The sequence below is a fragment of the Saccostrea echinata genome, unplaced genomic scaffold (genome assembly GCF_033153115.1).
Source record: "Saccostrea echinata isolate AGI-Se365-2 ecotype Australia unplaced genomic scaffold, CSIRO_AGI_Sech_v1 ptg000012l, whole genome shotgun sequence".
Lineage (NCBI taxonomy): Eukaryota > Metazoa > Mollusca > Bivalvia > Ostreida > Ostreidae > Saccostrea > Saccostrea echinata.
The window spans coordinates 24,072,220-24,100,079 of record NW_026889761.1 but is presented as its reverse complement, the minus strand read 5'-3'; the positions used below and the strand labels follow the sequence as shown (position 1 = coordinate 24,100,079).

Below are 27,860 nucleotides of genomic sequence, written 5' to 3'. Positions count from 1 at the left end.
TCTACAACTGATATATATATATTATTATAACAGTAACTTGATCCGAAGAGCCGTATCACGTCGAGTTGACAGGCGCGGATCATCAGATCAAACGAGACGCGAAGCGTCTCGTTTGATCTGATGATCCGCGCCTGTCAACTCGACGTGATACGGCTCTTCGGATCAAGTTACTGTTATAATGATAAATTTATTATATACCCCTTTACAACTAGCAAAATATAATAAAAGGAAACTTTTTTGAATCAATTACCTAACTTTTATACAGTAAACAAACCATTTTGTCAAGGAACATTTTGATGCGTGAGAATAAAAACGTCATTTACCTGTGTACTACGTCATCAGTTTCAGAGAGGGGTGATATGGATTCAGAAAACCACAGTGTGGTGATCCAGAATGTCGGATCACACCGTCACGTGATTGCATAAATTCAACAGTAAAACTGAGTGACAAACAGTTGGGTATATAATAAAACAAAATAACAAGAGTAAAAAGGTAGTTTTTCACCATGTTCAGAAAACAGATAACAGTATTCCTCATAAAATGCAAACTGTCTAAAATGAACAAAATAAAATTTAAAAAAAAAATGAACACAAGTAAAGATACATATTCCTTACTGCTTGTTCAGATATAAAACACATGGCTTTCTATTCAAATCTTCACAGTCTTTCCAAATATTTTGATACATGTATTGAACTACATGTATTAGATAGAAATGTATATCATTTACTGATAAAATGACAGAAACTAGCAAAGCAGATTCAGCTATTTGTATATTGTAACGCTTTACAGCACTTCAAGATAAATGTTAAAATGTTCAATGTTTCTCTGATTGTATCTGCAATATTTCTTGGCATACGTAAAGAAAAATTAACACATTGTGCCATTTGTAGTTTCAGCATCGTAATGCTTGTGTTCCCCAGAATCTACAAGGTGTGGAATTCTGGGATTGGAGGGTTTTCCCTGGATGATGAGAGTGGAAGAAGGTTGGAACCTTAGAGGGATGTAGCCATCTATATTACTGGACACTGTGCAGGGGTCACCATCTGGTAATTCAAAATCAAATAAACTAAGAATACAAATCTGTTAATATTTAATCACTCTTTAGTTATCTGTCATTTGACTACATAATCATTAAAATCTGTAGTAAAAAACATATATATTTAGGATGACGAAAATGTAAGCTCTGAGTTCACAGACAGACCTCATCATGTACTGTTTTCAAGCAAATAAATCTATGTGTAATAATTATTTTCTCTATTTTTTTTTTTTTTTTGAGATATAAACTGATAGTTTTATTTTCCTAAAAAATGTATTGTTCACACCACTTAAACATTACAACATTCCTTTTTTTTCAAAATATGAAAATGGATTCTCTGGGGCATTAAGTCTCTTATAATCATCCATGGATTTCATGTAAAAATCCACAGGAACATGTTTCCTTAAAATTAGGTAATTAAGGACAAAATATAATCAATATTTAGACAGTGGTTGAGACATTCCTTTATAAAGGTTCGGGCCGTGGATATCAGCCTAGGTAGCTCAGTTGTTAGAGTACCTGACTAGTGATGTAGAGGTCCCGGGTTTGACTCCTGGTCCAGCCCAATCTAATTAAAATTAGAAGTTCCGAATCCGCTACCGCTTCTTTGAGAAGTGGTAGCGGATTCGGAACATCTAATTTTAATTAGATTGGGTCCAGCCATACATTTTCTCCTTTCCTGTTAAAAAATTTGGTGCCATTGACCACCCATTTGTAGGTGAACATCCTGCATGGGGCAAAAATACTGTATACAGGGAAATTTTCGTCCCCGTTTTATTTTCGACCCTTTCGCCCTTGTTGCAATTCGGTGAATTTAAAACTGGGCAAATTCAAAGAAAAAGCATGAACTCTTAAACAGAACTGTGTCTGGGTGAATTCAAAATGGGGCAAAATAATTTGCAAGTGTAAAAGGGCAAAAATAACCCTGTATACAGTGCTTGGGTTTTGTCTTTGAGGGTGAAGACAATTTAAGGGAGGAATGTAAAGGTTTGAGCAGTGGATATCGGCCTGGGGTAGCTCAGTAATTAGAGCACGACTAGTGATGCAGGGGTCCTGGGTTCAATTCCCAGTCCAGCCATACAATTTCCTCCTTTCCAGTTACACCTGATATACTTTTAAGTCTTTGATAAAGAAGAATAACTAAACAGTGACTTTCAATTGATTAAAATACTGAATAACACCACTGTGTTTTGTTTTTTACAAGTATCACTAAACCTAAAAAAAAAAACAAGAGGCCCATGGGCCACATCGCTCACCTGAGTAACTTTGGCCATGCTGTTCATTACCAGACTTCCCCCCTTGTAATACTTATTGTGGCCCCGCCCTACCCCCAGGGGCCATGATTTGAACAATTTAGAATCTACACTACCCCAGGATGCTTCCACATAAGTTTCAGTTTTCCTGGTTCAGTGGTTCTTGAGAAGATTTTTAAAGATTTTTCCTATATATTTCAATGTAAAACTTGGGATTCCCTATTGTGCCCCCCCCCCCCCCATCCCCGGGGTCATGATTTGAACAATTTAGAGTGTACACTACTTGAGGATGCTTCCACATAAGTTTCAGCTTTTCTGGCTAAGTGGTTCTTGAAAAGAAGATTTTTAAAGATTTTTCCTTTATATTTCAATGTAAAACTTGTATTCCCTATTGTGGCCCCGCCCTACCCCCGGGGGTCATGATTTTAACAATTTAGAATCCACACTACCCCAGGATGCTTCCACATAAGTTTCAGCTTTTCTGGCTCAGTGGTTCTTGAGAAGAAGATTTTTAAAGATTTTTCCTATATATTTCAATGTAAAACTTGGATTCCCTATTGTGGCCTCGCCCTACCCCCAGGGGGCCATGATTTTAACAATTTAGAATTTACATTACCCTAGGATGCTTCCACATAAGTTTCAGCTTTTCTGGCTCAGTGTTTCTTGAGAAGAAGATTTTTAAAGATTTTTCCTATATATTTCAATGTAAAACTTGGATTCCCTATTGTGGCCTCGCCCTACCCCCGGGGGTCATGATTTTAACAATTTAGAATCTATACTACCCCAGGATGCTTCCACATAAGTTTCAGCTTTTCTGGCTCAGTGGTTCTTGAGAAGAAGACTTTTAAAGATTTTTCCTATATATTTCAATGTAAAACTTGGATTCCCTATTGTGGCCCCGCCCTACCCCCGGGGGTCATGATTTTAACAATTTAGAATCTACACTACCCCAGGATGCTTCCACATAAGTTTCAGCTTTTCTGGCCCAGTGTTTCTTGAGAAGAAGATTTTTAAAGATTTCTCCTATATATTTCAATGTAAAACTTGGATTCCCTATTGTGGCCTCGCCCTACCCCCGGGGGTCATGATTTTAACAATTTAGAATCTACATTACCCTAGGATGCTTCCACATAAGTTTCAGTTTTTCTGGCTCAGTGGTTCTTGAGAAGAAGATTTTTAAAGATTTTTCCTATATATTTCAATGTAAAACTTGAATTCCCTATTGTGGCCCCGCCCTACCCCTGGGGGTCATGATTTTAACAATTTAGAATCTACACTACCCCAGGATGCTTCCACATAAGTTTCAGCTTTTTTGGCTAAGTGGTTCTTGAGAAGAAGATTTTTAAAGATTTTTCCTTTATATTTCAATGTAAAACTTGGATTCCCTATTGTGGCCTCGCCCTACCCCCGGGGGTCATGATTTTAACAATTTAGAATCTACACTACCCCAGGATGCTTCAACATAAGTTTCAGCTTTTCTGGCTCAGTGGTTCTTGAGAAGAAGATTTTTAAAGATTTTTCCTATATATTTCAATGTAAAACTTGGATTCCCTATTGTGGCCCCGCCCTACCCCCGGGGGTCATGATTTTAACAATTTAGAATCCACACTACCCCAGGATGCTTCCACATAAGTTTCAGCTTTTCTGGCTCAGTGGTTCTTGAGAAGAAGACTTTTAAAGATTTTTCCTATATATTTCAATGTAAAACTTGTATTCCCTACTGTGGCCCCGCCCTACCCCCGGGGGTCATGATTTTAACAATTTAGAATCTACACTACCCAAGGATGCTTCCACATAAGTTTCAGCTTTTCTGGCTCAGTGGTTCTTGAGAAGAAGATTTTTAAAGATTTTTCCTATATATTTCAATGTAAAACTTGTATTCCCTACTGTGGCCCCACCCTACCCCCGGGGGTCATGATTTTAACAATTTAGAATCTACATTACCCCAGGATGCTTCCACATAAGTTTCAGCTTTTCTGGCTCAGTGGTTCTTGAGAAGAAGATTTTTAAAGATTTTTCCTATATATTTCAATGTAAAACTTGTATTTCCTATTGTGGCCCCGCCCTATCCCCGGGGGTCATGATTTTAACAATTTAGAATCTACACTACCCCAGGATGCTTCCATATAAGTTTCGGCTTTACTGGCCCTGTGGTTCTTGAGAAGAAGATTTTTTAATGACCCCACCCTATTTTTGTCTTCTCTTGATTATCTCCCCCTTGTGAGGGGACTTGGCCCTTCAATTTAACAATTTAAATTCCCCTTCACCCAAGGATGCTTTGTACCAAGTTTGGTCGAAATTGGCCCAGTGGTTCTTGAGAAGAAGTCAAAAATGTGAAAAGTTTACAGACGGACGGACAGACAGACGGACGGACGACGGACAAAATGTGATCAGAAAAGCTCACTTGAGCCTTCGGCTCAGGTGAGCTAAAAAAGAAAAAAAAAAGAAGCAAATATTAAAAGGTAAGTGCTTGAAATTTGGAGGATCTGTGCACAAAATATATCAAATTTTAAAGCTTTTTATCCATTAAGCTCTGTTGCTTGAGAGTGTTACCTATAAATATCTCTACAGTGTCCAGGTTAAAGCTGGTCTTTACAGTGTCCAAAGCTAGCCTTCCATTGTCTAGTAAGAAAGTTTTCCTGGCTGTTTTCTTATTAGGACATCTACAGACTATTAACACAGTGTCTGCAATATTCATTTGAAAGTTCATTTAAGTTCATTAATGACATTTTATTATCAGAAAACAGTTTTAATTTTTATAATCATTCAGTTACATCCACTCTTTGTCAAATCCAAAAGGGTTATAGGTATTAAATTTCAATGTGAGAAAAACAGAAATGGAGCCATCCCCAAGCAAGCATCAATATACATGTATATACTTTTTGATTTCTATTTTAGGGTCAGACTGACTTTAAATAGCTATATAGATAAATTGGGAAAAAAAGGAGAATGATTTATGAATTTTTATCATTTTACAATATATCTCGAGAAAGCTCTAAATGTCGCTCATTGAAGAGTTCTAATCCATGATAGTTTTATGAAGTCAGAGTGAACTGCCCTTTTTGTTAAATGGAACAGACTTAAACCTACAGTAAATGACAACTTGAGGTTAAGTAATTAAAAATGTTATTAGCATGTATTCCAAAATGTAAGTAAACAGCAGTGATCTCTGTTCACTAATACTTCACTGTCTTTGAACATATTTCCCGGAGAAATATGGCAGGTACCCTATGTTGGAAATGAACTAGATAAACAGAATGTATACACCTCTCAATGATACAATTTTCTCGAAGTCCAGAAAACATTTTTTTCCTTATTGTTTAAAGCTTCCTCCCTAACACTGTAGTAAGAATTTATACCAACCTGGGTTTTCTATACTTTGATATCGAGTTGGGAAGACTAATGTGGTTTCATCAACCCTCCTGCAAAATAGTATATTAATATCATTTATAAAATATGGAGTTATCACAGCATATTCAAGTTTTTGAAGGAAGTAATTTGACACACATAGTGGCACTTAGCACAATCTTATTCATTAGTGGACTCTACGTTTTACTTTGTTTTATTACCCTACTTGTGTAGGGCTGCAAAAATAAGTCTATAGACTCATTTATGTTCCTCTCCACGGAAATCTTTAGTAAAAGGCGAAAGATTTAATCGTGGATTGAAGAGAAACCAGAGTAATTATTACCTTGGTTCCAAAAACTTTTATACTGTTTTCAAATGTACTTAATTTCATTTTTAATATTTTGAATTTCAAACACTATAAATTAAAGTTAAAAGAATATTCTTTTTATTTTGTGCTTTTTTAAAAAAAAAAATACAAATCATTTATATTATTAATATTTCTTGTTCAATTAATATTTGAAAAATTTGAAACATTAAAAAATTATCTATGTCTTACAATTAATATTTTGAATTCATGCATTGTTTCAAAGGGAAATAACTTCAGTATAACATAAGTACATATATCAGTGATTACACATAAAAAGGGAAGTAACCTCTAAAACTTTTTTTTTCTTTTGGTCTGTTACAGGTGATCAAAATATTTCCTTTGGTAACTTACTGTGCAATTTTGGCTACCTTTTCACTCAACTGTTGAATTTGCTTACTCTGCAATAATTTAAAAACAAAAATTAAACAATAAATGAAAAAAAAGTGCTAGTTAACAAATTAAAATTTGCCTTTGGAATATGGCCTCAATAATATATATATCCTGTTTAAAACTGTTTTATATGTGTAAATCCATAATATTTGACTTGATCAAATTCACACAAAAGCCATTGTGACATCACAACCATGGATATGAAAACTATATCCTATAAACTATATCAAACATTGAAACATTTTATTTCACTTTACAGCCTCACATGAGGCTTAAAAGTACAAAAAGAAATAAATCAACAATGAAAAGGTAACAAATGAACAAAGGATTAACATATATACAATATTAATTTAGAGGTATTGGAAGGAATTTCAAGAGTGAAATAAAGACATAACAATCTTTAGTTACAAAATTTTGCCAAGCCAATTAAGGTAACTTTATCATCACTGTTAAACAGGTTAGCAAAACTATTGATATTTTTCACTTTGTAAACTTTTTCAGGTATACATGTACTTTCTTCTTTCATCATTGAAAAAATTGCAATTAAAAATATAGTGAAATTCGTCTCCAATATCTCCAATTTCTGCTCTATCTATATTTAAAAACCTTCCACATTCAATAGGTAATCTGTGACTAACACATCGAAATTTGCTTAAAATATGAACAAGGTCATAGGGTAACAAAGAAAAATATTTATCTAGACCAAAGTTTGTTCTGTAGATCCTATAATTGACACATTTAGGAGAATTAAAAATATTTAACTGATATCCACTGTATTAAGGAGTACATTTCATTTATGTTCAATTATAGACCTTTGGTGCCCAATTGAAATTTACCTGCTCCAATGTATTATGCTGCCTTTGTGACGTCACAATAACAATGTCATACAAAGTTGTATTGTTTTTATAAATTTTGTTACACTCTGAACAGCTGCACGACGAAAGCGCTAAGTGTATTTAATTTGAACTTGTTTGTTAATCTTGGATTTAATTCTTCACTATATATATATATATATATATATATATATATATATATATATATATATATATATATATATATATACAATGAAATAAATGTAATTAATTTTATTCCATTCTCTGAAATCTAGTTCAGTTCTAAATATTTAACTTCTCTCTTCCCATCACATTCTTAAAAATGATGTGGATGCTACGGCCTACAGGAGTATAACTAGCCACACCACTGCAAAAACACCTTTAAGAGTGTGCTCTTTTATAAAATTCCAGCACATTGTTTAGATCTATTCCATGTTTATATACCTGTTCAATTGTATAGATCTATTCCATGTTTATATACCTATTCAATTGTATAGATCTATTCTCCATGTTTACATACCTGTTCAATTGTTTAGATCTATTCCATGTTTATATACCTGTTCAAGAAGTTCCTGTTCCATCTGTTCTATTTTGAGTACCTCATCTTCATCCTGGATATAGATCTGTTCCCCTTCTGACTCGCTGACAGGTGCTCTCTTTAACAGCTGCTGTGTAGCTCTGTCTCCCATAGAATCTACCCTCATCACATCTGAATCTGGAATAATGCTACCCTCTTCATCCCCATTTGCTGTGTTAATCTGCCTTGAATTCAAATCTTTTGTGACTTCATCCATTCCATCTTTATTCTGAACATAGATTTGTTTCCCATCTGAATTACTAGGAGGCACTTCCTCTAATGGCTGCTGTGTAGCTCCAATAGAATCTACCCTCATCACATCTGAATCAGGAATAATACTGCCTTCTTGTTCCTCACTTCCTTTAGTCAGCCTGGAATTCAAACTTTTTGTGACTTCATCCATTCCATCTTCAGTGTCCTCTACACTAATGCTTGAGCAGAATCTGGCTTCTTGCTCAGAAAAATCCACCTTTTCTGTCTCAAGATCACTCTCAACACTGATGGATTGGTTCAAGTCCACAATTTTAGATCTGGCCGAGTTATCTGGTGCAGAGAGTAAGGTTATCTCCCTTGGAGAAACATCAGTATCTGCAACAATAACATCAGTAATAGTTATCTTTGGTATGGATTCTTCTCGTGTTTCTTGGCTCTCTGAAGAGAGTTTGGAGTCTGTGTCAAATTGGTTTGGAATATCAATGTTTGAATTGTCATTTTGATCTGATCTTGGAGTTACTTCCCTTGGTGATGCTTCTGAATCCGTATCAGATGGATCACATAGTTCAGTACGTGTTTTCTGCTTGGGGAGGTACAAATCTGCACTAGTTGTGGTATCCTCAGAATCACATTTAGGAACAGTATTTTCATTTAGATTGTCTGAAGATTCTGTTTGTTCAAGCTCCATCTTCACTCTGATTTGTTGCCTTGGTGATTCTATGGAGGACAGACTACTGCACACTGATTCTGATGAGTCAGCAGATTCATTTAAATTTTTGTCCGGCTGGATGCATAGTGGATCTACAGAGAAAAATAAGAATTAGAAACCTGTTAACGATTACTTTTTACTCACTTTTGTTATTAACACTACCTGCTAGAATATTTAAAAGAAAAACAAAAGAATAAAGCAGTAGCTCTGAAAAGCATATGATAATTTCATCATTTCCATTTGTAACACACATCAATGATATTCGATAGTCATGTTTTCCATAGAACAAAGAATAACAGAACAATTTGTTTGTTTTAAATGCAAGTTTTTCTACCCTGCAGATACTCACCAATGTAACACTGAATGTGACAGAGTTTTGTGGGTGACTAAGGTTTATTTTACTTCCCCTATACCGAACAGGAAGAATAGAAGTGCACACAAATTTCCTGACAAAACCTTTCACACCACACGTCCGATTTCCCATTAGAAATACATCATTTTATTAAGTTTCAAACTATTTCACCACGTATGAATAAGGATTGTATAATTTAAGATATTTCAGCTTAAAATATTGAAAAAGAAAGTAATACAACATATTAAGATACATGTAAACTAAACATATGTTTGTTAATATTTAGATGAGATTTTCACCCAGTACACCCATAAACATGATGATAAAAATAAAATTCATGAAAAGAAGAAAAAATAACATATTAATAATAAAATATCTGAAAGTCATTTAACACACACCAATACTATATTTAATATAGTACAAAAATCTTCAAATTACTAATTCAATTACTTTTTAAAATTTTAAAGTTTTAATTTCTTCCGTAGTCCAAATTTCAATCTTTTTGACTCCAAGTACCTGTACTATAGGTCAAGTTTCTGAAGAAGTAGCTCATTAGAACACTTGAAAACTGTCAATTTTCTATCATTTTACTTAAACAGATATATCCTTACTATAGCGACTTGAAGGATGAGTACCACTTTAAGCAAGATATACATGTACATGCATATAATCCTATAACATATCTAGCCTTGCTCGAGGAATGATAGACACAGGACGTAAGAATTGGGTTCAGGAAGGACATATCATGTGCTGTGTGTGTATAAATAGAGTCATACAGAATTCTGTCTCTTCAATTCTCATTTAAACACAGCTGAAAGGAGGATATTTAACTCAATAATAATATTAAAATACTTCTACAATCCAATGATTCTTCATGGCCACAATGCAGGTACTTGTAATTGATACCATATAATACTCTTCCACACATAATGATGGATATAAAATTTTGTATAAAATCAAATGTCCTTATTTCATAAACAAGCTCTTTCACTATTTAAATTGGAAAAAAATCAGATTGCATTAAAAAAACATCCCATAAAGAAAGTAGGCCCACATGTATTCATTGCTAAGAATTTTAGATATTGCTATATACCGGTACTATACATATCACATTTTTTTGGTACTAGGATATAATATTAATTATGTTCCCCAAACGAAGTTTGGGAACATATTGTTTTTACTCTGTTTCTTATTATTATTATTAAGGTCTTCCGTCTCCAACGGAAGACCTTATTGTTTTCGTTCGGTTTCTTTTTCCCTATTATTATTATTATTATTCTTTTTTTTTCTTACCGATTTTGTGCACGCGAATTCTCGGAAACCACTCGGTCGATTTTCATGAAACTTTCAGATTTGATAGATATTGACCTGAACCTTATTGGAAATTTTTTATATTGATGACGTCACTTCCGGTCGTGAGATATAGACAATTATCTGATTTTCAGAGGGTCGGCTTGTCCTGGTAATCACTCCAAAACGAATAAAGATATTGAGTTGAGATTCTCAGTGAAGGTAGAGGAGGGATTGTAGATGTGCTTTTTTGCGTCCATTACTTTCCAGCGCAAAAGGCGCCAAAGCTCGCCTGGGCTCGAAAAATAGGCTCACAAGCATCTCGCAAAATTTGACAAGTTTTCTATCATATCTTTATACCTGTAAATATTTTGTTAAACTATAATAACAAAAGTTGTGCAGAATGATAAGTGCTTTCATTTGATATCAAGAAAAAGGGGCTGACCCCTCAAGTAAGGGGCTCAGAGGGGCCAAAAGTCTTTCATCTATAACTCTTTAATGATCAATATTTTGTTATACATTAGTGAAGCAAAAATGTTTATCTTAACGATTTACAACAATATATGATAAGATTCTGATCATATGTTACGTAATAAGGGATCACAAGGGGCCAGAATGCTAAATCTTTGACGCTTTATATCTAGAAAAGGGGAAATATTTTTATCAGCAATACTGAACAAAAGATGGTCAGAATAATGTTCTAAATAATATGCACCCTTTCAATTTTTGTCAAACGGCCCCATTAAGGACTTAGAGGGGTGGCCCCTAAATATTTCCATTCAGCATATCTCCACAACGAAAAGAAATCTCTGAATAGTTGTTGAACAAAAAATGTTCAAAATCACAAGACTTTTCATTTGATGTCAAGAAAAAGGGACTGACTCCTCAAATTAGGGGCTCAGAGGGGCCAAAAGTCTTTCATCTATAACTCTTCGACGAACAATAATTTGTAACACATTACTGAAGCAAAGATGTTTATCTTAACGATTTACAACAATATATGATAAGATTCTGATCATGTGTTACGTAATAAGGGATCACAAGGGGCCAGAATGCTAAATTTTTGACGCTTTATATCTAGAAAAGGGGGAATATTTTGATAAGCAATACTGAACAAAAGATGGTCAGAATAATGTTCTAAACAATATGAACCCTTTCAATTTTTGTCAAACGGCCCCATTAAGGACTTAGAGGGGTGGCCCCTAAATATTTCCATTCAGCATATTTCCACAACGAAAAGAAATCTCTGAATAGTTGTTGAACAAAAAGTCTTCAAAATCACAAGACCTTTCATTTGATATCAAGAAGAGGGGGCTGACCCCTCAAACTAGGGGCTCAGAGGGGCCAAAAGCATGTCATCTATAGCTCTTTGATAATGACATATAAATCAAAAGAATGAAATCTAATTAGGGAAGTCTATATATTATTTTCTTTTAACAAAGATCATGGTCAAAATCATATCTCATCGAAAAATCGGACGGAAGACCTACTCGTTGCTCGCAACGAGATCTCATCTAGTTATTATTATTTTTCTTCCTGGGTACTTTTTTGTCCGTGAGTGATCTCCGAAACTACACATCCGATTGAGGTGAAACCTTTTTAGGGTTACTAGGCATGTTATGTAGATTTGCGGAACGAAGGTCATTTTGCGCGCACGTGCATGCACGTGCGTGCGCGTGCAATGCGTAAAATGACCAATATACTTGAAATAGCTGTAACTTTTATATTTTTTGATGAAATGCTTTGATACTCAGAATATAAGGATATATTAAAAGTATGAACAAGATGACATGGTCAACATGCACATGCATGCACGTGCGCGCACGCGCAAAGCGTAAAATGACCAATTTACTTGATATAGTTGTAACTTTGAAACTTTTTGATGAAATGCTTTGATACTCAAAATATTTGTATGTATTTAAAGTGTAGACAAGGCGACATGATCATCATGCACATGCATGCATATGCATGCACGTGCGCGCGCGTGCAATGTGTTAAATGACCAATTTACTTAATATAGCCGTACTTTTTATATTTTTTTATGAAAAGCTTTGATATTAAAAATATACAGATATATTAAAAGTGTAGACAAGATGATGTGGCCATCATGCACATGCATGCACATGCGCGCGCGTGCAATGTGTTTAATGACCAATATACTTAATATAGCCGTAACTTTTATATTTTTTTATGAAAAGCTTTGATACTAAGAATAAACAGACATATCATAAGTGTAGACAAAATGGCATGGTCATTATGAACATGCATACAGGTGCGCGTGCGCGCAATGCTAAGATGACCAATATACTTGATATAGCCGGAACTTATATATTTTTTGATGAAATGTTTTGATACTGAGAATATAAAGATGCATTTATAGTACAGACGGAATGATGTTGTCAACCTGCACATGCATGCACGTGCGCGCGCGTGAAATGCGTTAAATGACCAATATATTTAATTGCCTTATTTAATGAAGCTTACAGGAAATAAGACACCAAAAGGGAGTTGGGGAGCGTTTGGGGAACATCTGTAACGGTCCCCGTTACAATTAATACTAGTTTTTTTTAAAGGTTGAACTGGGACAAAAAGCAATATCATATTAAGAAATAAAAGTTTCTCTAACATAAAAAAGAACTTAATCCTAGTTCTTGTGATGGCCAACTGGGGCCGCCACATCTGATAAAGAATGTTGTCATATTGTACAGAGTTTTTGTCAAGTTTTGTTGACAAATTACAACTTAACTGGTATTAAATATGATATGTACATGTACAGTTATTACACACTGACAATTCTTCTATTTGAGATGAAAATTAATATTTAAAACAGGTAAAATTAGAGAGATTAAGTTGCAGTTTAGTGATTTTCACTCTTAACAAACCTGCAGAGATCCCATTACCAAATTTACCTAAGTTTAAAAAGATTTTTAAAAATCCCAAAGCTATCAAAATTTTCACTTTTTGCCATTTTAGAATTAATATCATGCATCTAAGATTAATATCTAGAAATCATAACAAGCATAACCATGCTCCATTTTGACATGTGAATTTCTTGGTTTTTCAACTCCCGCATCTTTTTCAATCCCAACTTGTATAAAAAGCATTGGTAATTTAAAAGCGTTTCACAATACAACATTTTCTTTGACTTTAACACTATGTATGTGAATACCAGTATTATTGCCTGGCCTTAAAAAACTTATTGCATGTTTCTCAAGTACTTAAAAGCGCACTATGTTCCTTACGATCACAGTTTATAAAATGTGTGTTTTGGTGCAGATATACCGTGTTAACTAAACATTATTTGACTCAAGTAAAAATCCCTGAATTAAAAATCTGAGTTAATAAAATAGGGATCACATAACCATGATAAGTTGTAAACAACAATGGCTGGTCAGTTGTTTATGTTAATCTTACTAAAATATATGTGATATAAACTAGATTTTCTGCATTAAAAAAGACCAAATCACTGATTTCATCGATATGAGGTTGGAAATCAAACCTTTTATGTTTGAAATGCCATCAGTTGAAAATCCGTTAACTCCATTAGAATAACAAAATTTATTAATACAATTAAATTGACAGATCTTACCAACATCTATGGAGAAGAACTTTAGTTTGACATCCATGTTGGATCCTGATGTTGATGGTAGAAAGGTTGAGTCGTTGTTTTTCTTTGTTCCGGTTGCGATAAGTATTCCTTTGTAACCAATGGCTGAATCTTTAGGAATTAAACTAATTCCTTTAGATCTTTCTAATTTGTCCATTTGCTGTTCAAAAAGAATTGAGAATTAATATCCAATGTAACTAGAGTAAACAAGCACTCAAAGAGTATTGCATAAGAAATACTAGTCCCCTACCAACAAGTGTAACATGGTTCCCCTTAAAAAACGTAAGGCTTTAATTCCACAAAAAACAATGAAGTGGAACAAAACACAAACTTGATCTACAACTCATTAAGGTAGACTCAAATACCAAAAATTCAGCTCAATATCTGCAAGCATTCAGGAAAAATGTGTGGAAATCCAAGTGTGAAATCTGGTTCCCTTTAAAAGTTTTAAAAGGAGTAACTCATCATAAATAATCAAAGTGGATTGAGATGCAAACTTATTCTGTAACTCATCAATGTACACTCACATACCAAAAATCAGCACAATATCTGCAAGCGTTTAGAAAAAAAGTGCAGAAAATTAAGTGGGATAGACTGACAGGCAGATGGACAGATGGATGGACAGACAAAAAAGGAAACCTATAGTCTCCTCTGATTTCATGGGCAGGGAACTTAAAAGTTCCTGACAGTAAAACATCACAGTATTGTGGATAAATTATGCAAAAGAAGAGGACATGGGTTCTAATTGTCATCTGAGTGTCACTTAGCATTTTATTCTGAGCCACATTATTTTTTTTTCTTATCTTAGTGCTACCCTGAAAAACTTGAAAGCCTAGTGCAGCTTGGTAATTTTTAAAGAATTTTCCTATGAATTTTTTTGCAAATTGTAAACCCCAGTGGTCACAGCTTAAAATTGAATCTCCCTTTATTAAGATCCATGCATACAAGTTTGACAATTGCGAGCCCTGTTGTTCTTGGGAAGAATATTTTAAAAGAATTTTCTTTTATATTTAAATGTAAAGCTTTTGACCCCTTTTGTGTTCCAATCCCTTTCTTGAGGGTCACACATTTCTGGGTTGGTGGACTCTGAAGAAGATTTTTATATGACACCACCTTATTTTCACTTTTTCTTAATTATTTCTCCATGGAAATGGGCCTAGTCCTTCATTTCGAGAACATTGAATCCCTATCACATTGTAATCCTTTTTTATGAATTTTTTTTTTTTTATGAAAATGGCCCTGTGATTATGGAGAAATCAAAAATATGAAAAGTTTAAGAAATTTGCAGAATACTTGGCAGTTGGCAAGGGATAAAAGTAGGCCACCAGAGTGATTTTGTGACCTAAAAAGAATCAAGAACAACAGTAGATTATATAAATACATGTAAATCTTGCTTAATTTATCAATAAGCTGGAAAAACCCCAAAGAGAATAATAAAGTGATGGTAGAAAGTGGCCCAATGTACAACTTGAGACAGGGACAAATAGGAAGGAGGCATTAATTAATGATAACTATTTTTTTTCCCCAGTAATTAGCAATATTTCTCACTGATTTATATTCATATAGGTGACCTGAATAATGTTAATGAACACACCAGGGTTTGTGGGAAATATTGTAAGATTTTTTTAACAATGTTAAAAACTGTGTGCAAAATTGTGTATAGATTTACATAGAAAACACGTACCACAAAGTCACATATTTAAGCACCAAAGGAGACTTTTGATTTCTTTACATTTTTGGGGATTTATTGTTAATGTCATTTTTTCTATTCAAAATCAATCAAAAAATATACATCAATCCATTCGTCGAATTTTTGTTTGTGTGATGCATCCTTAAATCACTTTGCCTCGGTCTGTTAAGAGGACATGAGTACTTACAATTTCTGCTGACTTGACCAGATCGCCAGATGGTCCCTCCTTGGTGAATGTAAATACCTGCAGCACATTCTGGGTGTTACTCCCAACAACAAGTGACCTCAAGCTGGGCTATTAAAAGTTTTTTCTTAAAATCAATCACAATTAAATATGATCAACAAAAAAAATGTAATTATATGATGTTATTAATAAATTATAGTTTTCAAGAAAATTTAGCAGTTATAATAATGTAATTCTCATTTCAAATTGAAAAAAGGCCAGCCAATTCATCAAAAGAAAGTAAGCCATTTTTGTAATACTACCCTTGTTGAAACTCTCTAGAAATGGAAATATTTTCCATCAAAAACAGGATTGAAAATTTAATCCCCATTACTGTATACAGAGAAATTTTTGCAAATTCAACAAAGACAGCATTAACTATTTGACACAACTGTGTATGGGTGAATTTAAAATGTGGCAAAATTGTTTGCAAGTGCAAAAATAGCATGGGGCAAGTATAATCCTGTGTATGCTATCATATCCAGTGTCCACAAAGGATATTTTCTATCATTTTTAAACATATTTTTACTCCTTCAAGAAAAACCCCCAGTAAATCATTTCTCTTCTTTTCTATGAAGACATTTAAGAAAGTTTAATATTATTCTTGTCCCTCTTGGCATACTTTTCTGTTCTCTTTCACAGAAGACTCTTGAAAAGGGAAGTAACTCAAAAAAAGCTATTAATCTCCATCAGACTTGACTCTCCCTCAGGTTTTAATATGCCATGTATGACCCCATTAGGTCTTCTAAAGACTAATTACCTCATAAATCAGAACCTCTGGGGACAGGAGACCCTTGACCCCCACACAGCTCTTCCTCTGGGGGTCTCTGTTCTCACGTAAATAGACGGTCACTAACTGTGCTGTCTCCTGAATGATACTCTGACAAACACCAAAAAATAGTGATATATTTTATGAAAGCTTTGGGCTATTTAAAACACAGTAATGAATTTAGCAGTAATACACATCATATCTTTCTTTCAACTTTATACTATCAACATATAAGTCAGTTCCTTTTTCATTTTGAAACCTTTCAATCCTATCTTCTTTAATGGCCACTATCTTTAAAGTTTAAAAAAAATAAAGCACCAGATTAAGTTTGCAAACATTTATATCAGCAAAAGTGCTTAATATTAACACAGATGACAGTAAACTAAATATAAAATTTTACTTAACTTTAATCCTTAGTTACTCTTTGACTTGGTAGGTAAAGGATTTTATCATTAAATGGTATAATGATTGTTACATGTCTATAAACAACTCATAATTTAAGGTGCTCTGAGGCATTTTTTGGTCATCCCTGGAAAACCTGGACCTATGTTTTACCTGTGGATTTTTGGGCAGGTTTAACAGCACACCTGTAATTGATTGTGAGGAGGTTTGTTTCTTTGGCACGATTATGTCAGAATCATTGCTCTGGGGAAGATTGTCTCCGTTCAACACTGCTGTAAAACAAAAATAGTACAAATGTATCAAAGGAAAAAAAAAGACCTAAATTTTTTTATCATAGAATTTGGGATCTAAGAAAAAAAAGGTGTTTGCTTATGGTTACCTGATCAACCCCAAATTTTTGCACTGAACCAAATGTTTTGGGTTTTTTTTTTGGGGGGGGGTGTCTTGAAAACAACTATTTTAATAAATAAAAAGATGACCTAAATCTTCTACTGAAGATCATTAGAGCAACATGTACTTCTTGAAGAAGAAATATTAAACTGTATAGCAAGAAGAAAAAGTGAGCTTCAGACAGTCAAACAGTTTTGTGCCTTTAGTTAATGTAAAAAAAAAAAAAAAAACTAGAAAACTGACCGGTCAGCAAGGGCCCCGCTGAGGGGTAGAAATACAAGGGTGCAGCTTACAGAATGAGAATTTTAATTGATTACAAAAATTAAAACAATATATGAAGAAGAATATGCAATAACAACTGTATTTATAAAATTTCAAGATAATTCCTAAATATCCAACAACCTGTAAAGAGTATCCCTGTATTTACAAAAGGCAGTAAAAAACATCATATCTATAATAACTCAAATATTTACATCCACTGAATTTTTTTTTCCTCTATTTCTTATGAAAACCATTGCCATTTATCAGTCCGTAAACAACACCGAGTATAACACGTGTACAGATTTCTTGAGCAGTGGCTGTTCCATCAAGGAAACGTACAATGACGTACATATCAATAATGCAATATTTTACCTTTTTAATCCTACTTTGAATGATTATTTATACAGACATAAATATAAACAATAAAATGCTTTCTTTGATTGTTAGTACCGGAATTAATGTCACAGCTGTTGCAGAAAAAAATTACATAACCCGCGTAAGCGGGTTATGTATTTTTTCTGCAACAGCTGCGACATTAATTCCCGTACTAACAACCAAAGAAAGCATTTTATTGTTTAATTAAATGTATATTTAAAAAGAATAAAGCATGTGTTTTATAAAATGCCAGCCTTCAGTGAATGCAAATATCACCCAGGCTTGACCTTAACTTTAAAACAAACATCAGCTGCAGACAAAGGTTAATTCATCTTAAAGTGACAAATAAAGATAAGCCTGGAAAATGTTCTGCCCCAGACAAGATAATTAATCCCAGGGGACTAACTGTACTGCTCTCTCATCTTTTCTTCCAAGTTTACAATAAGAATTTTTTCAGTAATGATAGAATGAGTTTATTATCAGACTACTTGTTAAAATTAATAGTATTCTTAAATTTACATACAACAGCAAAAAAAAAAAAGAATAAATAAATAAAATGAATAAATAAATAAATAAAAACAAAAAAATAAAAAAGCATATCTTTATGTATATCTTGTAATAAAATCATAACTCATTGTGTATTTTACCAAAATAAAGTATGAACATTAATAAAATCCACATTTCAGAGAATGTGAACATCATTCAGAATTGACCTTAACTTCAAAACAAACTTCATTTGCAGACAGAGGTGTTAATTAATCTCAATTTGACAGAAACAGATAATGCTTTGGATTTTCTTCAAGAGGAAAGTTAATTAATCCCATGGGACTAGTTGCAGCTTTCATAGTTTACAATCAGAACATTCTCAGGAGTTATCTCTCTTTGCCCTGGCATTCATTCTAATGTAAAGTTAAGGAATCTACCCCACCACCCCAGCTCCAAACTGGATGACATAGAGAACCAAACTTAGCATCAAAATATGTCTTACTGCCTCTTCAACTAACATACCAAATTTGAACTTAATTGGTCATCTACAAAAGAAGTTATCAGAAAAAAAACAGAAAATTTGTGGACGGAAGAATGACAGACGGACAGACAGACGGACAGAGTGATTACTATAGGGCACCCGCAAATCCTTGCGGGGCCCTAATAATGCCTTTAGTTAATGTAAAAAAAATAATAAAACAAAATAAAAAATAAAAAAGAATCCTACCTTACCTACTGACCTTATTTTAATTGGCATGTACTTTTTTTAAAAAGTAAATAAACATATTTTTTCTTTGGCCTTATTTTAATACAACAACTGCCATGTACTTGCACATGTACCTAAACAAACCTTTATATTAGTTCAAATGGTGAATTTTAAAGAATCATGAACTGTAGAAAAAGCACTGACATTACAAAACTGTCAACATCCTTCATGCTTGTGGTTTTTTTCATTTACTGTTAATATTAAGTATACTTACTGGGAGCATCAAACATGTCCTGGTTTTTACAAAGAGATTCCAATGGAAGTTCTGTAGCACAAACTAACAGGGACTTAGACAAGAGACTGACACTTCTGATGCTGCCATCCAACCTGTACATATAAACAGATAAAAAAATATATAGATTCATATCTTTAAAAAAATCATTTTTTAGTATTTAAAAATGTAAATTCCAAATAAATGATAGGTACATGTATGTCTGTATAGTGAAGTGAAGTTTTTTTTTGGATTTGTTTTGGTTTTGGGGAATAAGAAGGTGGGGTGGGGGGGATACCTTAACTATGCATTTAAAGTAACTCATTACAAGAAATAGAACTGTTATAAAAAGAAAGTTGATCACACAGGATTTTGACCTTACATGTATTGAAGTGAATACTTACAATGTAATCTGTTCAGATGAGAAAAAATTAACAGTTAACTACCTCAATGTATTTTAGGTTGAGGAAAATGAAGTAATGATCTAAAGCAAATTACCTTTACGGTGAGGAAAAGAAGGAATAATTACCCCAAAATTACTAAGGGGATCGAGGAAATACACTAATATTCCTGGAATCTTTCAGGGTAAGTAAATAATAGGCATAATTGCCCTGAAATCTCCCAGGATAAGGGGAAAGAATTATGCTTACCCTTTTATTTCCAGAATAAAATTAAAATACACATGTATTATATTACACCAAATTAAAGTTGTCATAATGAAATAATGCTTAACTTAAAATTCCCCTGAAGAATTATCAGTTTGAATAACAGGCCTTTAGCTCATTTTAATTTGACTGACAAAACGGAGGGTATTTTTTTAATACCCCCCCCCCCCCCCCCAATTTTGTTACTCAAAATGATCCAAAGGCCTGTGGATTGAATTGAATAATGGTTACTTGCGATATTTCAGAATGATGGACAGCAGTCAAGCTAACCTGAGAATTTCGCAGCTGAAGGGGGATTTTCCCCCTAAAGATCTTGTGGGCTAGAAGAAAAAAAATCTGCTTACCCAGGAATCTTCCAAGCTGATGGTGTGAAACTGTTAATAGAAAGGTCTATGTCATCCCACGTGTATACCTTAAAATTATGGAGAAAAACAATGTAATTGTATCTTTTAACATTGAACAAAAGCAGTGAAAAGATAAATGTTCGAGTTCCAGATGATTTCATATGACACTGTGAACTTACCACTGCTCATGGGGGACCAATGTTTGTTGGTTTTGTGGTTCATTCTTACTCCATGAACAATAACTTTGTTAACATTTTGATTCATTAAATCTCCATGTTTATTAGGGCTGTATCAATATACAGATATATCAATACTAGGGATGGCAATCGATTACAGAATTGCTAATTGGTTAACCGCAAGACGTTCCGACCGATTAACCGGTTAATCGTATCAAAATTAATGCACGTTTTCTTGACAATTGTTTTTCAAGTACACAAATACACCCAAATAAGACGATAGAAATTAAATAATTCCATTAGTCTTGCTTCTGGATCAGAAAAATACGGGTACATATTTTTTATTTAAATTCCAGTAGACAAGAAAAAATTAAGAAAACCATGAAAAAAGCCTAGGAAATCTTTGATAATTTTCCAGAGCGGATGTCACAAAGGTTCTTTCTGCATTTTCACTATGATAATCAAAACTACATGTCAACTCTATAGCCCTTAATTCACAATGTTTGTTTAATAATAACATGTAAATTGGATTAAAACTGAAAAAGACAAACACACCAATTCACAGTGCTCAATGATTCAATTATTATCATTAAAGAATTACAGGGCAGTAGGGGGGTTTAACGACATGGTGTTTTCACAGTAATTAAAACTTCATAAACTGACCAATTACGCAACGGTCTCAATCTGGAGATTCATAATTACATATGCGTCCAAATTAGATCCCTTAAATCCTAAATGATCATCCTTTGTGCAGAGATTTCTTCTTCTTTTTTTTTTAATTTGAAAAATGTGTTCAATTTAACAAATATTTTATTTTTTCCGATTAACCGATTACAGATTTTCTAATCGATTGCCATCGTTCCGACCGAGTAATCGGTTAACCGGTTACAAATTGCCATCCCTAATCAATACATATTGATATTGATTGTACCGTATCAAAAAAATAACTTTCAATACTCATCGGGCAGGCAGTTGTTCATATAATTCTGTGAAAAAGTTGGGAATTTCAATCACCAAAGATTATATTTGACTGTTTTGAATTAAAATTGATCAATAATGGTATAATTATTAAGAAGGTAGCATATCTTAGATAATTATTACAAAATACATGGACAACTTTATTTAACATGTTCATTTTACAATCATTAAAACTTTGAATTTGAAGTGAAAATTGTAATGACAGAGAGACAAGAACTTTAAAATGAGTTGAAAAACAATTGTTTTTATAAAATTCTGGCATTAAATAGTTTATAAGATTTTTTTGATAGACTTGTTAAAGAATCAAATATATGGCATTATAAAATATTGTATTGTATCGTATCAAAATATTTTGTTCAATACACAGCCCTAATGTTTATACCAGTTTCCTGCAAAATTTTGTTCCCATGAACCGGTAAAATTTGGCTTGTCTATGAAATTGACCCCTCAAGAATTAAAATGATTCTACAGTAAATACTGGCCTAGTTGAAGTTGCTTATATATCTCACTAATGAAGTTAATTACCAGTATAACAGCTCCTACACATAAAATCAGCCTGGTTCCATCCTGTGACCAGCTTCCACAACTGATTTTTCCGCTACAACAAAAAGAGTTGTTTAATTTTTTACACTGCTACTTTGTATAATACTCAAGTTCCTAAACTGCTATATATACACGTAATTATTTTCAAATTTTTAAATAGTATTTCCATCTGGATTATCACCTCCATACCTACCTTTCCAGTGGAGGGAGGGCATTAATTCAATTTGGATTATCTCCTCCATACCTACCTTTCCAGTGGGGGAGGACATATTTCAATCTGGATTATCCCCTCTATACCTACCTTTCCAGAGGAGGGAAGGCATAACTCCCTCGGTTCTTGGCATGGCTGAAGAAAAAACTACACTGCTGTTTACTAAGGATACACAGAATGTCTCTACAAGGATTCCAAAGGCAACCTATGGGGAAAAAACATAGGAAAGTCAATGAATACAGATAATGTCTCTACTTTGATTTCATAGGCAACATACAAAATAGACAAATAACAGACTACATGTGGCTTTAGATATTGGTTAAATACACTTGGTGGATATTTTTTACCTTTTGAGATGGGTTGGACATTTAGTTTTCGGACTTGCTTGAAGCTAAGTTTAGGGACAACTCCATCAACTGTCCAGAGAGATAAGTGCTGTGTATGGACGACACACATGTAACAGGAATGTGGTCCTATGTTACAGCTCCAGTGTACACTCTTCACAGACTGCCTGCAATTAGAGGAAAACAACTGATCATTTGATCAAAACAAAAATTTATGTTGTACTGGGGATATTTTAGCAACATTTTTATCTTATAATAAAACGGTGATTGTTGTGAACATAAATATGCAGGATGATAACCATTAGACTTATAAATGCCCCTTTTATCATATTGTATACAGGGAAATTTTTGCCCCCGTTTTATTTTCGCCCCTTTCCCCCTAGACGCAAGTGAGCGAATTTAAGACAGGACAAATTCAAAGAAAACAGTATAATTTCTTAAGCAAAACTGAGACTGGGCGAAATTAAAACCAGTCTTCGACAAATCCCGGGAGTCCGATGCCCGGGACCTGGTAAATTTGGAAGCGGGCATGTGGAAATTGCATACTTACAAGCCCGAAGGGCATGTAAACTCTGAGGCTTAAGCTTCACTATTATCAAATTAAATAATACCAATAACATTAAATGTACTTAAAAGTCTGATTTTTCATCTAAAGTGGAGCACCAAATAAAATTTTAACGATAATTTATTCTACCACGATTTCCAAGGAATTCTTTTGCAAAGGAGACACAAAAAGTGTACAGGTTGAAAACAATATTAATGGCGAGACAATAGATCGATAGAAATGGATTTCGGATCATTTCCTTGGCATGAAAAGGCAAATAAGAATAAAATTACTTGATAAAATTCTGGGCATGTAAATATTTGTTCGGGCTAGCGTAATAAGTGGTTAAACCTGCCTGAAGGGCATGTACTGAAAAAAAGATTTAGCGAAGACTGTAAAATGGGGCAAAATTGTTTGCAAGTGTGAAAGGGCGAAAATAACCCTGTATTCAGTAACCCAGTTGTAGAAACTGTGACATTCCAAGCCCATAGAAGGTTATGAAAGGTAAATGAAGTAAAAAAAAGTGGACATAAAATATATGTCTAAATTAATGGATACCATGCTTTAGGTGGGGGAATGCATAATATAATGAAAGAAATAATATTGAAGCTTGCAACATAAAAGTGTTGCCGTAAATCGATTAAAGATTTTTTTCGTTATATGAATATGTAGCTCTCTGGTACGTCTATCCAAATTTCATTTCCCAGAGAGCTACAGTTCTGCATCTAGCCAATGGCATGCAAAAGCAAGGCTATGAAATCTATCAAACTTTCTTCAATGTAAAATTCTTAATATAAAATGTACTTTAGCTTGAATCTAACACTTCATTGTGTAAAGTGGCAGATATAATTATAACACAGGGAAATTAAATTCACACGGAAGTTCTGACTTCAGGTGTAAGAGTGACACAAGGTTACATGACAATCATACAGGGCTGTAGGACAACCAACTCTAAATGTCATTAACATACCTGAACACTCAGAGTAAAATGAAAGATGCTAATCTATTCTGAACATTACACTGTACAGGTATTTATGAAATACCTAAAATATTTGTCACACCTGGCCAACAGGTAAAAATCAAGATAAAAATAGAATTAAGAAGGATTGCACAGACTCTCTTGTTAAACCTTTGGATGGAGACAAAATATTGACAACAGAGAGATTTTAACTCTTGGTGGCCCTGTAGAGGAGTGATTAGAGAAGATCTTTGTCCAGTCGATGATTAACTACCTTAATCTGACTTGTAAATTAATCTTCCCGGGACCATTCCAGTTTGAAAAACAGGAGATTAATTGTGATATAACAGCTCTCCCTTCCTACAATAACATTTGTTCTCCTAAGAGTGAAAACTAAATTTTCCAACTTACTTGACTGTACCCTTGCAAATTAAAAGGATGTGCGATACCTTGGATGTTACAAATTTCTATATTTTAAGGTTCAAAACTAATCAATCAGAGTATCAGACCTTGAAATGAGGTCAATACATGTATATTTCAACACACTTTTCCTGAAAATTGCATACAAAATTATTCTCAGGGAAAACCATGTAAACAAGAAAATAAAATTTTTCGAACATAATTTTTTCCATTTTTAATTTTTTTGCAATTCTTCATAACTGAGCAATCTTCTTGTCTGACGCCAAATTCCATCAGAAATTTTTATGCACACAAGAACAAATTTGAAATTATTGTATGTAAGGTACAGTACTTTCAATGCAAGAAATAAATTACATGTATTAAATTGAACCTTTTTTTATTTATTTCTGTTTCTCTCTCTCTCTTTTTTTTAAATTTAAATTTTAATACAATTATGTATTTAAATAATTGCTTGATACCAAATTCCAAATCAATTGAAGAATTTTAATATATGACAGAGAACATTTCTCAAAATTACATAGTACCAGTATAAACACAAAAAGAGACAAACTTGAAATAAGGAGCTACTAGAAACCTCCAACTAAATCTGTATATCCATGTACCTAATGACAGGGAAAAGAATTAAACTTTAAAAAATATACCATTACAAAAATAAAATGTGCTTATGTGTATCTACAAGAAGCCCTGTCTACCCCATAGTGCTAGGAGAAGATGCCTTACTCTACATGTATATAGGGTTGTCTGAAGGAGAAATAACTAGGAACCTCATGGCTGCAACAGAGAAAAAAGAAGAAAAAAACAGATTGTGCATTATCAACAACACAGTGGCCTGGATGATTAAATCATTTTTGAATATGTATATATCTTTTGTGAATTTTTTTTCTTCAAAAAACAGTTTTGTCATAAACTTCTCATTTTCTCATTGATCTCTTTATAAGACACAAGGCTCTTTCTATTGTACCCATGCATACAATATCATTTTAAATACTTAAAGACTTTTAAGTCCACAATAAATCACTTGATCGATGTTAATTGCTGACTCCATCCTACCCTGTTATAAATCCTGCTTTAACATTGATTTTTCTTTAGCAACATCTACTGTGTCAGAGCACTATTCAAACAATGTCAAGTTTCCTGTTAATTCATTTAAAGTTACAGTTTAGAGCTACATGTCCACAGTTCAATATCAGTTTTATAGGTTGGTTTTGTCTGAGGTAATGCATCTGTTGCATGTGGGTTCAAATCTACCTTTTATCATTTGTTTATCATATTCATTGTGTCATTTGTTTTCAGTAACAAGATAATGGGTTCTCTGGAATAACATGTTCTGTTGTACAAATAAAGTTGTTCATGTTGCTATTTTTAAATTGTTAAGTGTCAATACAGTTTAATTTCTGCCATAAAACTCACAGAAAAATTAAAAAAAAAAAAAAACCCAATCAATTCTAGATTAAAATACTTTGTTGAGTACTGTTACCCTTGTTGATCATTGAGATTGCGCTGGTATAAATTTAGAACCGGTCATTATCCTAAATCTCTGTATATCATACATTATGTATTACCTTTGTTTTGTTTTACTTACTCAAACTTGCCCAGCTTTATAGCTCTTTGATTGACCACTTGACCGTGGGAGAGCTGAACGGGAGCCAGGTAGATGGTTTTACCATCAGTCCACACAACTCCATACTCAGGATGAATTGCTAAAAAACATTCACAAAAAAGTTTTCTGCTATATGACTATATATTTCTCAAAAATGTTATTTTATAATTTCATTTCTTATACTACATCAAAATGATTCTGAGGTATGAACAAAGACAAAATACTTCTTTTTGAATCATAGTGTGGAAATAAAGCGGAATTTATGCTAATCATACAATTAATCACCTTCTCATATCTTGCTGATACTTTAGCTTTATCTATGTATATTTACATGATTCCTTTGATAAAATGTAATGATTTATAAATATTCATTGCTTGTACAATTTATGTCTATTGAGTTACAGTATCAATGCTAATTATAACTCCTTGGACTTAAGTCATGTGTATCAAATACACATAAAAGATACTAATTAAATAGAACCTGGAACATTAAAAAAGAAATTGTAAGATTGGGAAACTTTTGTTTTTACTTTCAAACTTCTCTCTTAGTAACAAACCCTGTCACACACAGATAAAAAAAAAATGGTCAAGACTGAATAGAAGGGATCAGAGAGACTTGGGAAGTGACCGATTATTATCTGACTACTAGGTTCTAGCCCTAAGCTCACTTAATTGGCATGCCTGAGATTCCACAGTAGCAGAGTCAGATGTTGACAGATTTAGTTCCTCAGTAATTTCCATAAGCAACTATGTAGTCAATCAGGCGCTTGTGTTTAAAAATAATTGATAGGATGGGATATTTTCTACACATATCAGGCATGTAGGAAACAATTCATTTGGGGGGGGGGGGGGCATTTTTAGTTTGGGGAGCACTGCCAAACAAAAATTCCTTGAGAAAAAGGTCATCAGATGTAATTATTGAGGGGGCACATCCATAAAGTAGAGTTGTTTTCTAAAGTATACAATTTATTGGCAAAATTATTAGGAGGGGGCATGTCCCCCATGCCTCCCTGCTCCTCTGGGCCTGTATATTCTCTACTGTCTCTGTACATGCCTAATGCACTGAGGAGTGCACTTGTAATAAAAATAATGCTCCATATACAAATATATTGTAAAAACTTTTTAAATATAATTTGAGTGTGCAATTCATCTTTTTCGCTCTTTGCAGTATATTAATTCAGAAATCAATGAAATAAACAAACTAAAAAGTAAAACCATTGATAAGCTAACGGTGTATTACATCAAACTGTAGTGTTACCACGTGAGAGAAAAACAGCGAAAATCAATGTAAACAATAAATACACAATGACCAGATGACACTCTACCACAACACTATGACTTTACCAGTACAATATCTAGTGTAACATCCCTACCTTGATGAAGGAGATCAACATTCTGTCCTCGAACATTCACATGACCTAAATCCATTTTCAGACAATCTAAAATACTCTGATCATTGCATAATATTCTGTCATAATTCCTCTATTCTCAAATTAATTATAAACAGTCAGTAAATGATGAGACTCTCC

The 27,860-nt window shown here is 33.5% G+C and overlaps 1 protein-coding gene, 1 long non-coding RNA gene and 1 other non-coding gene across 3 annotated transcripts in view; 1 reads left to right on the top strand and 2 right to left on the bottom strand.

Annotated features, from left to right (window-relative positions):
* LOC133186153 (uncharacterized) overlaps positions 1–27,860 on the top strand; it is a 235,607-nt gene that overhangs the window by 167,774 nt on the left and 39,973 nt on the right. The gene's annotated exons all lie outside the window — the stretch shown is intronic.
* On the bottom strand, positions 107–27,860 carry LOC133185576 (WD repeat and coiled-coil-containing protein-like). The gene is made up of 16 exons (XM_061320875.1): positions 27,705–27,860; positions 26,314–26,431; positions 22,813–22,976; positions 22,556–22,670; positions 22,237–22,309; positions 20,558–20,625; positions 19,552–19,664; positions 17,213–17,331; positions 16,649–16,768; positions 15,853–15,960; positions 13,958–14,135; positions 7,785–8,818; positions 6,356–6,402; positions 5,653–5,711; positions 4,843–4,974; positions 107–1,043 (listed from the first exon to the last, which is right to left on the bottom strand). The coding sequence occupies exons 1-16, from the start codon at positions 27,757–27,759 to the stop codon at positions 868–870; spliced, it is 2,679 nt and encodes an 892-aa protein (XP_061176859.1). The 5' UTR covers positions 27,760–27,860; the 3' UTR covers positions 107–867.
* On the bottom strand, positions 5,857–5,973 carry LOC133186176 (U5 spliceosomal RNA). Its single transcript, XR_009721025.1, has one exon. It is a non-coding gene; the product is annotated as a U5 spliceosomal RNA (small nuclear RNA).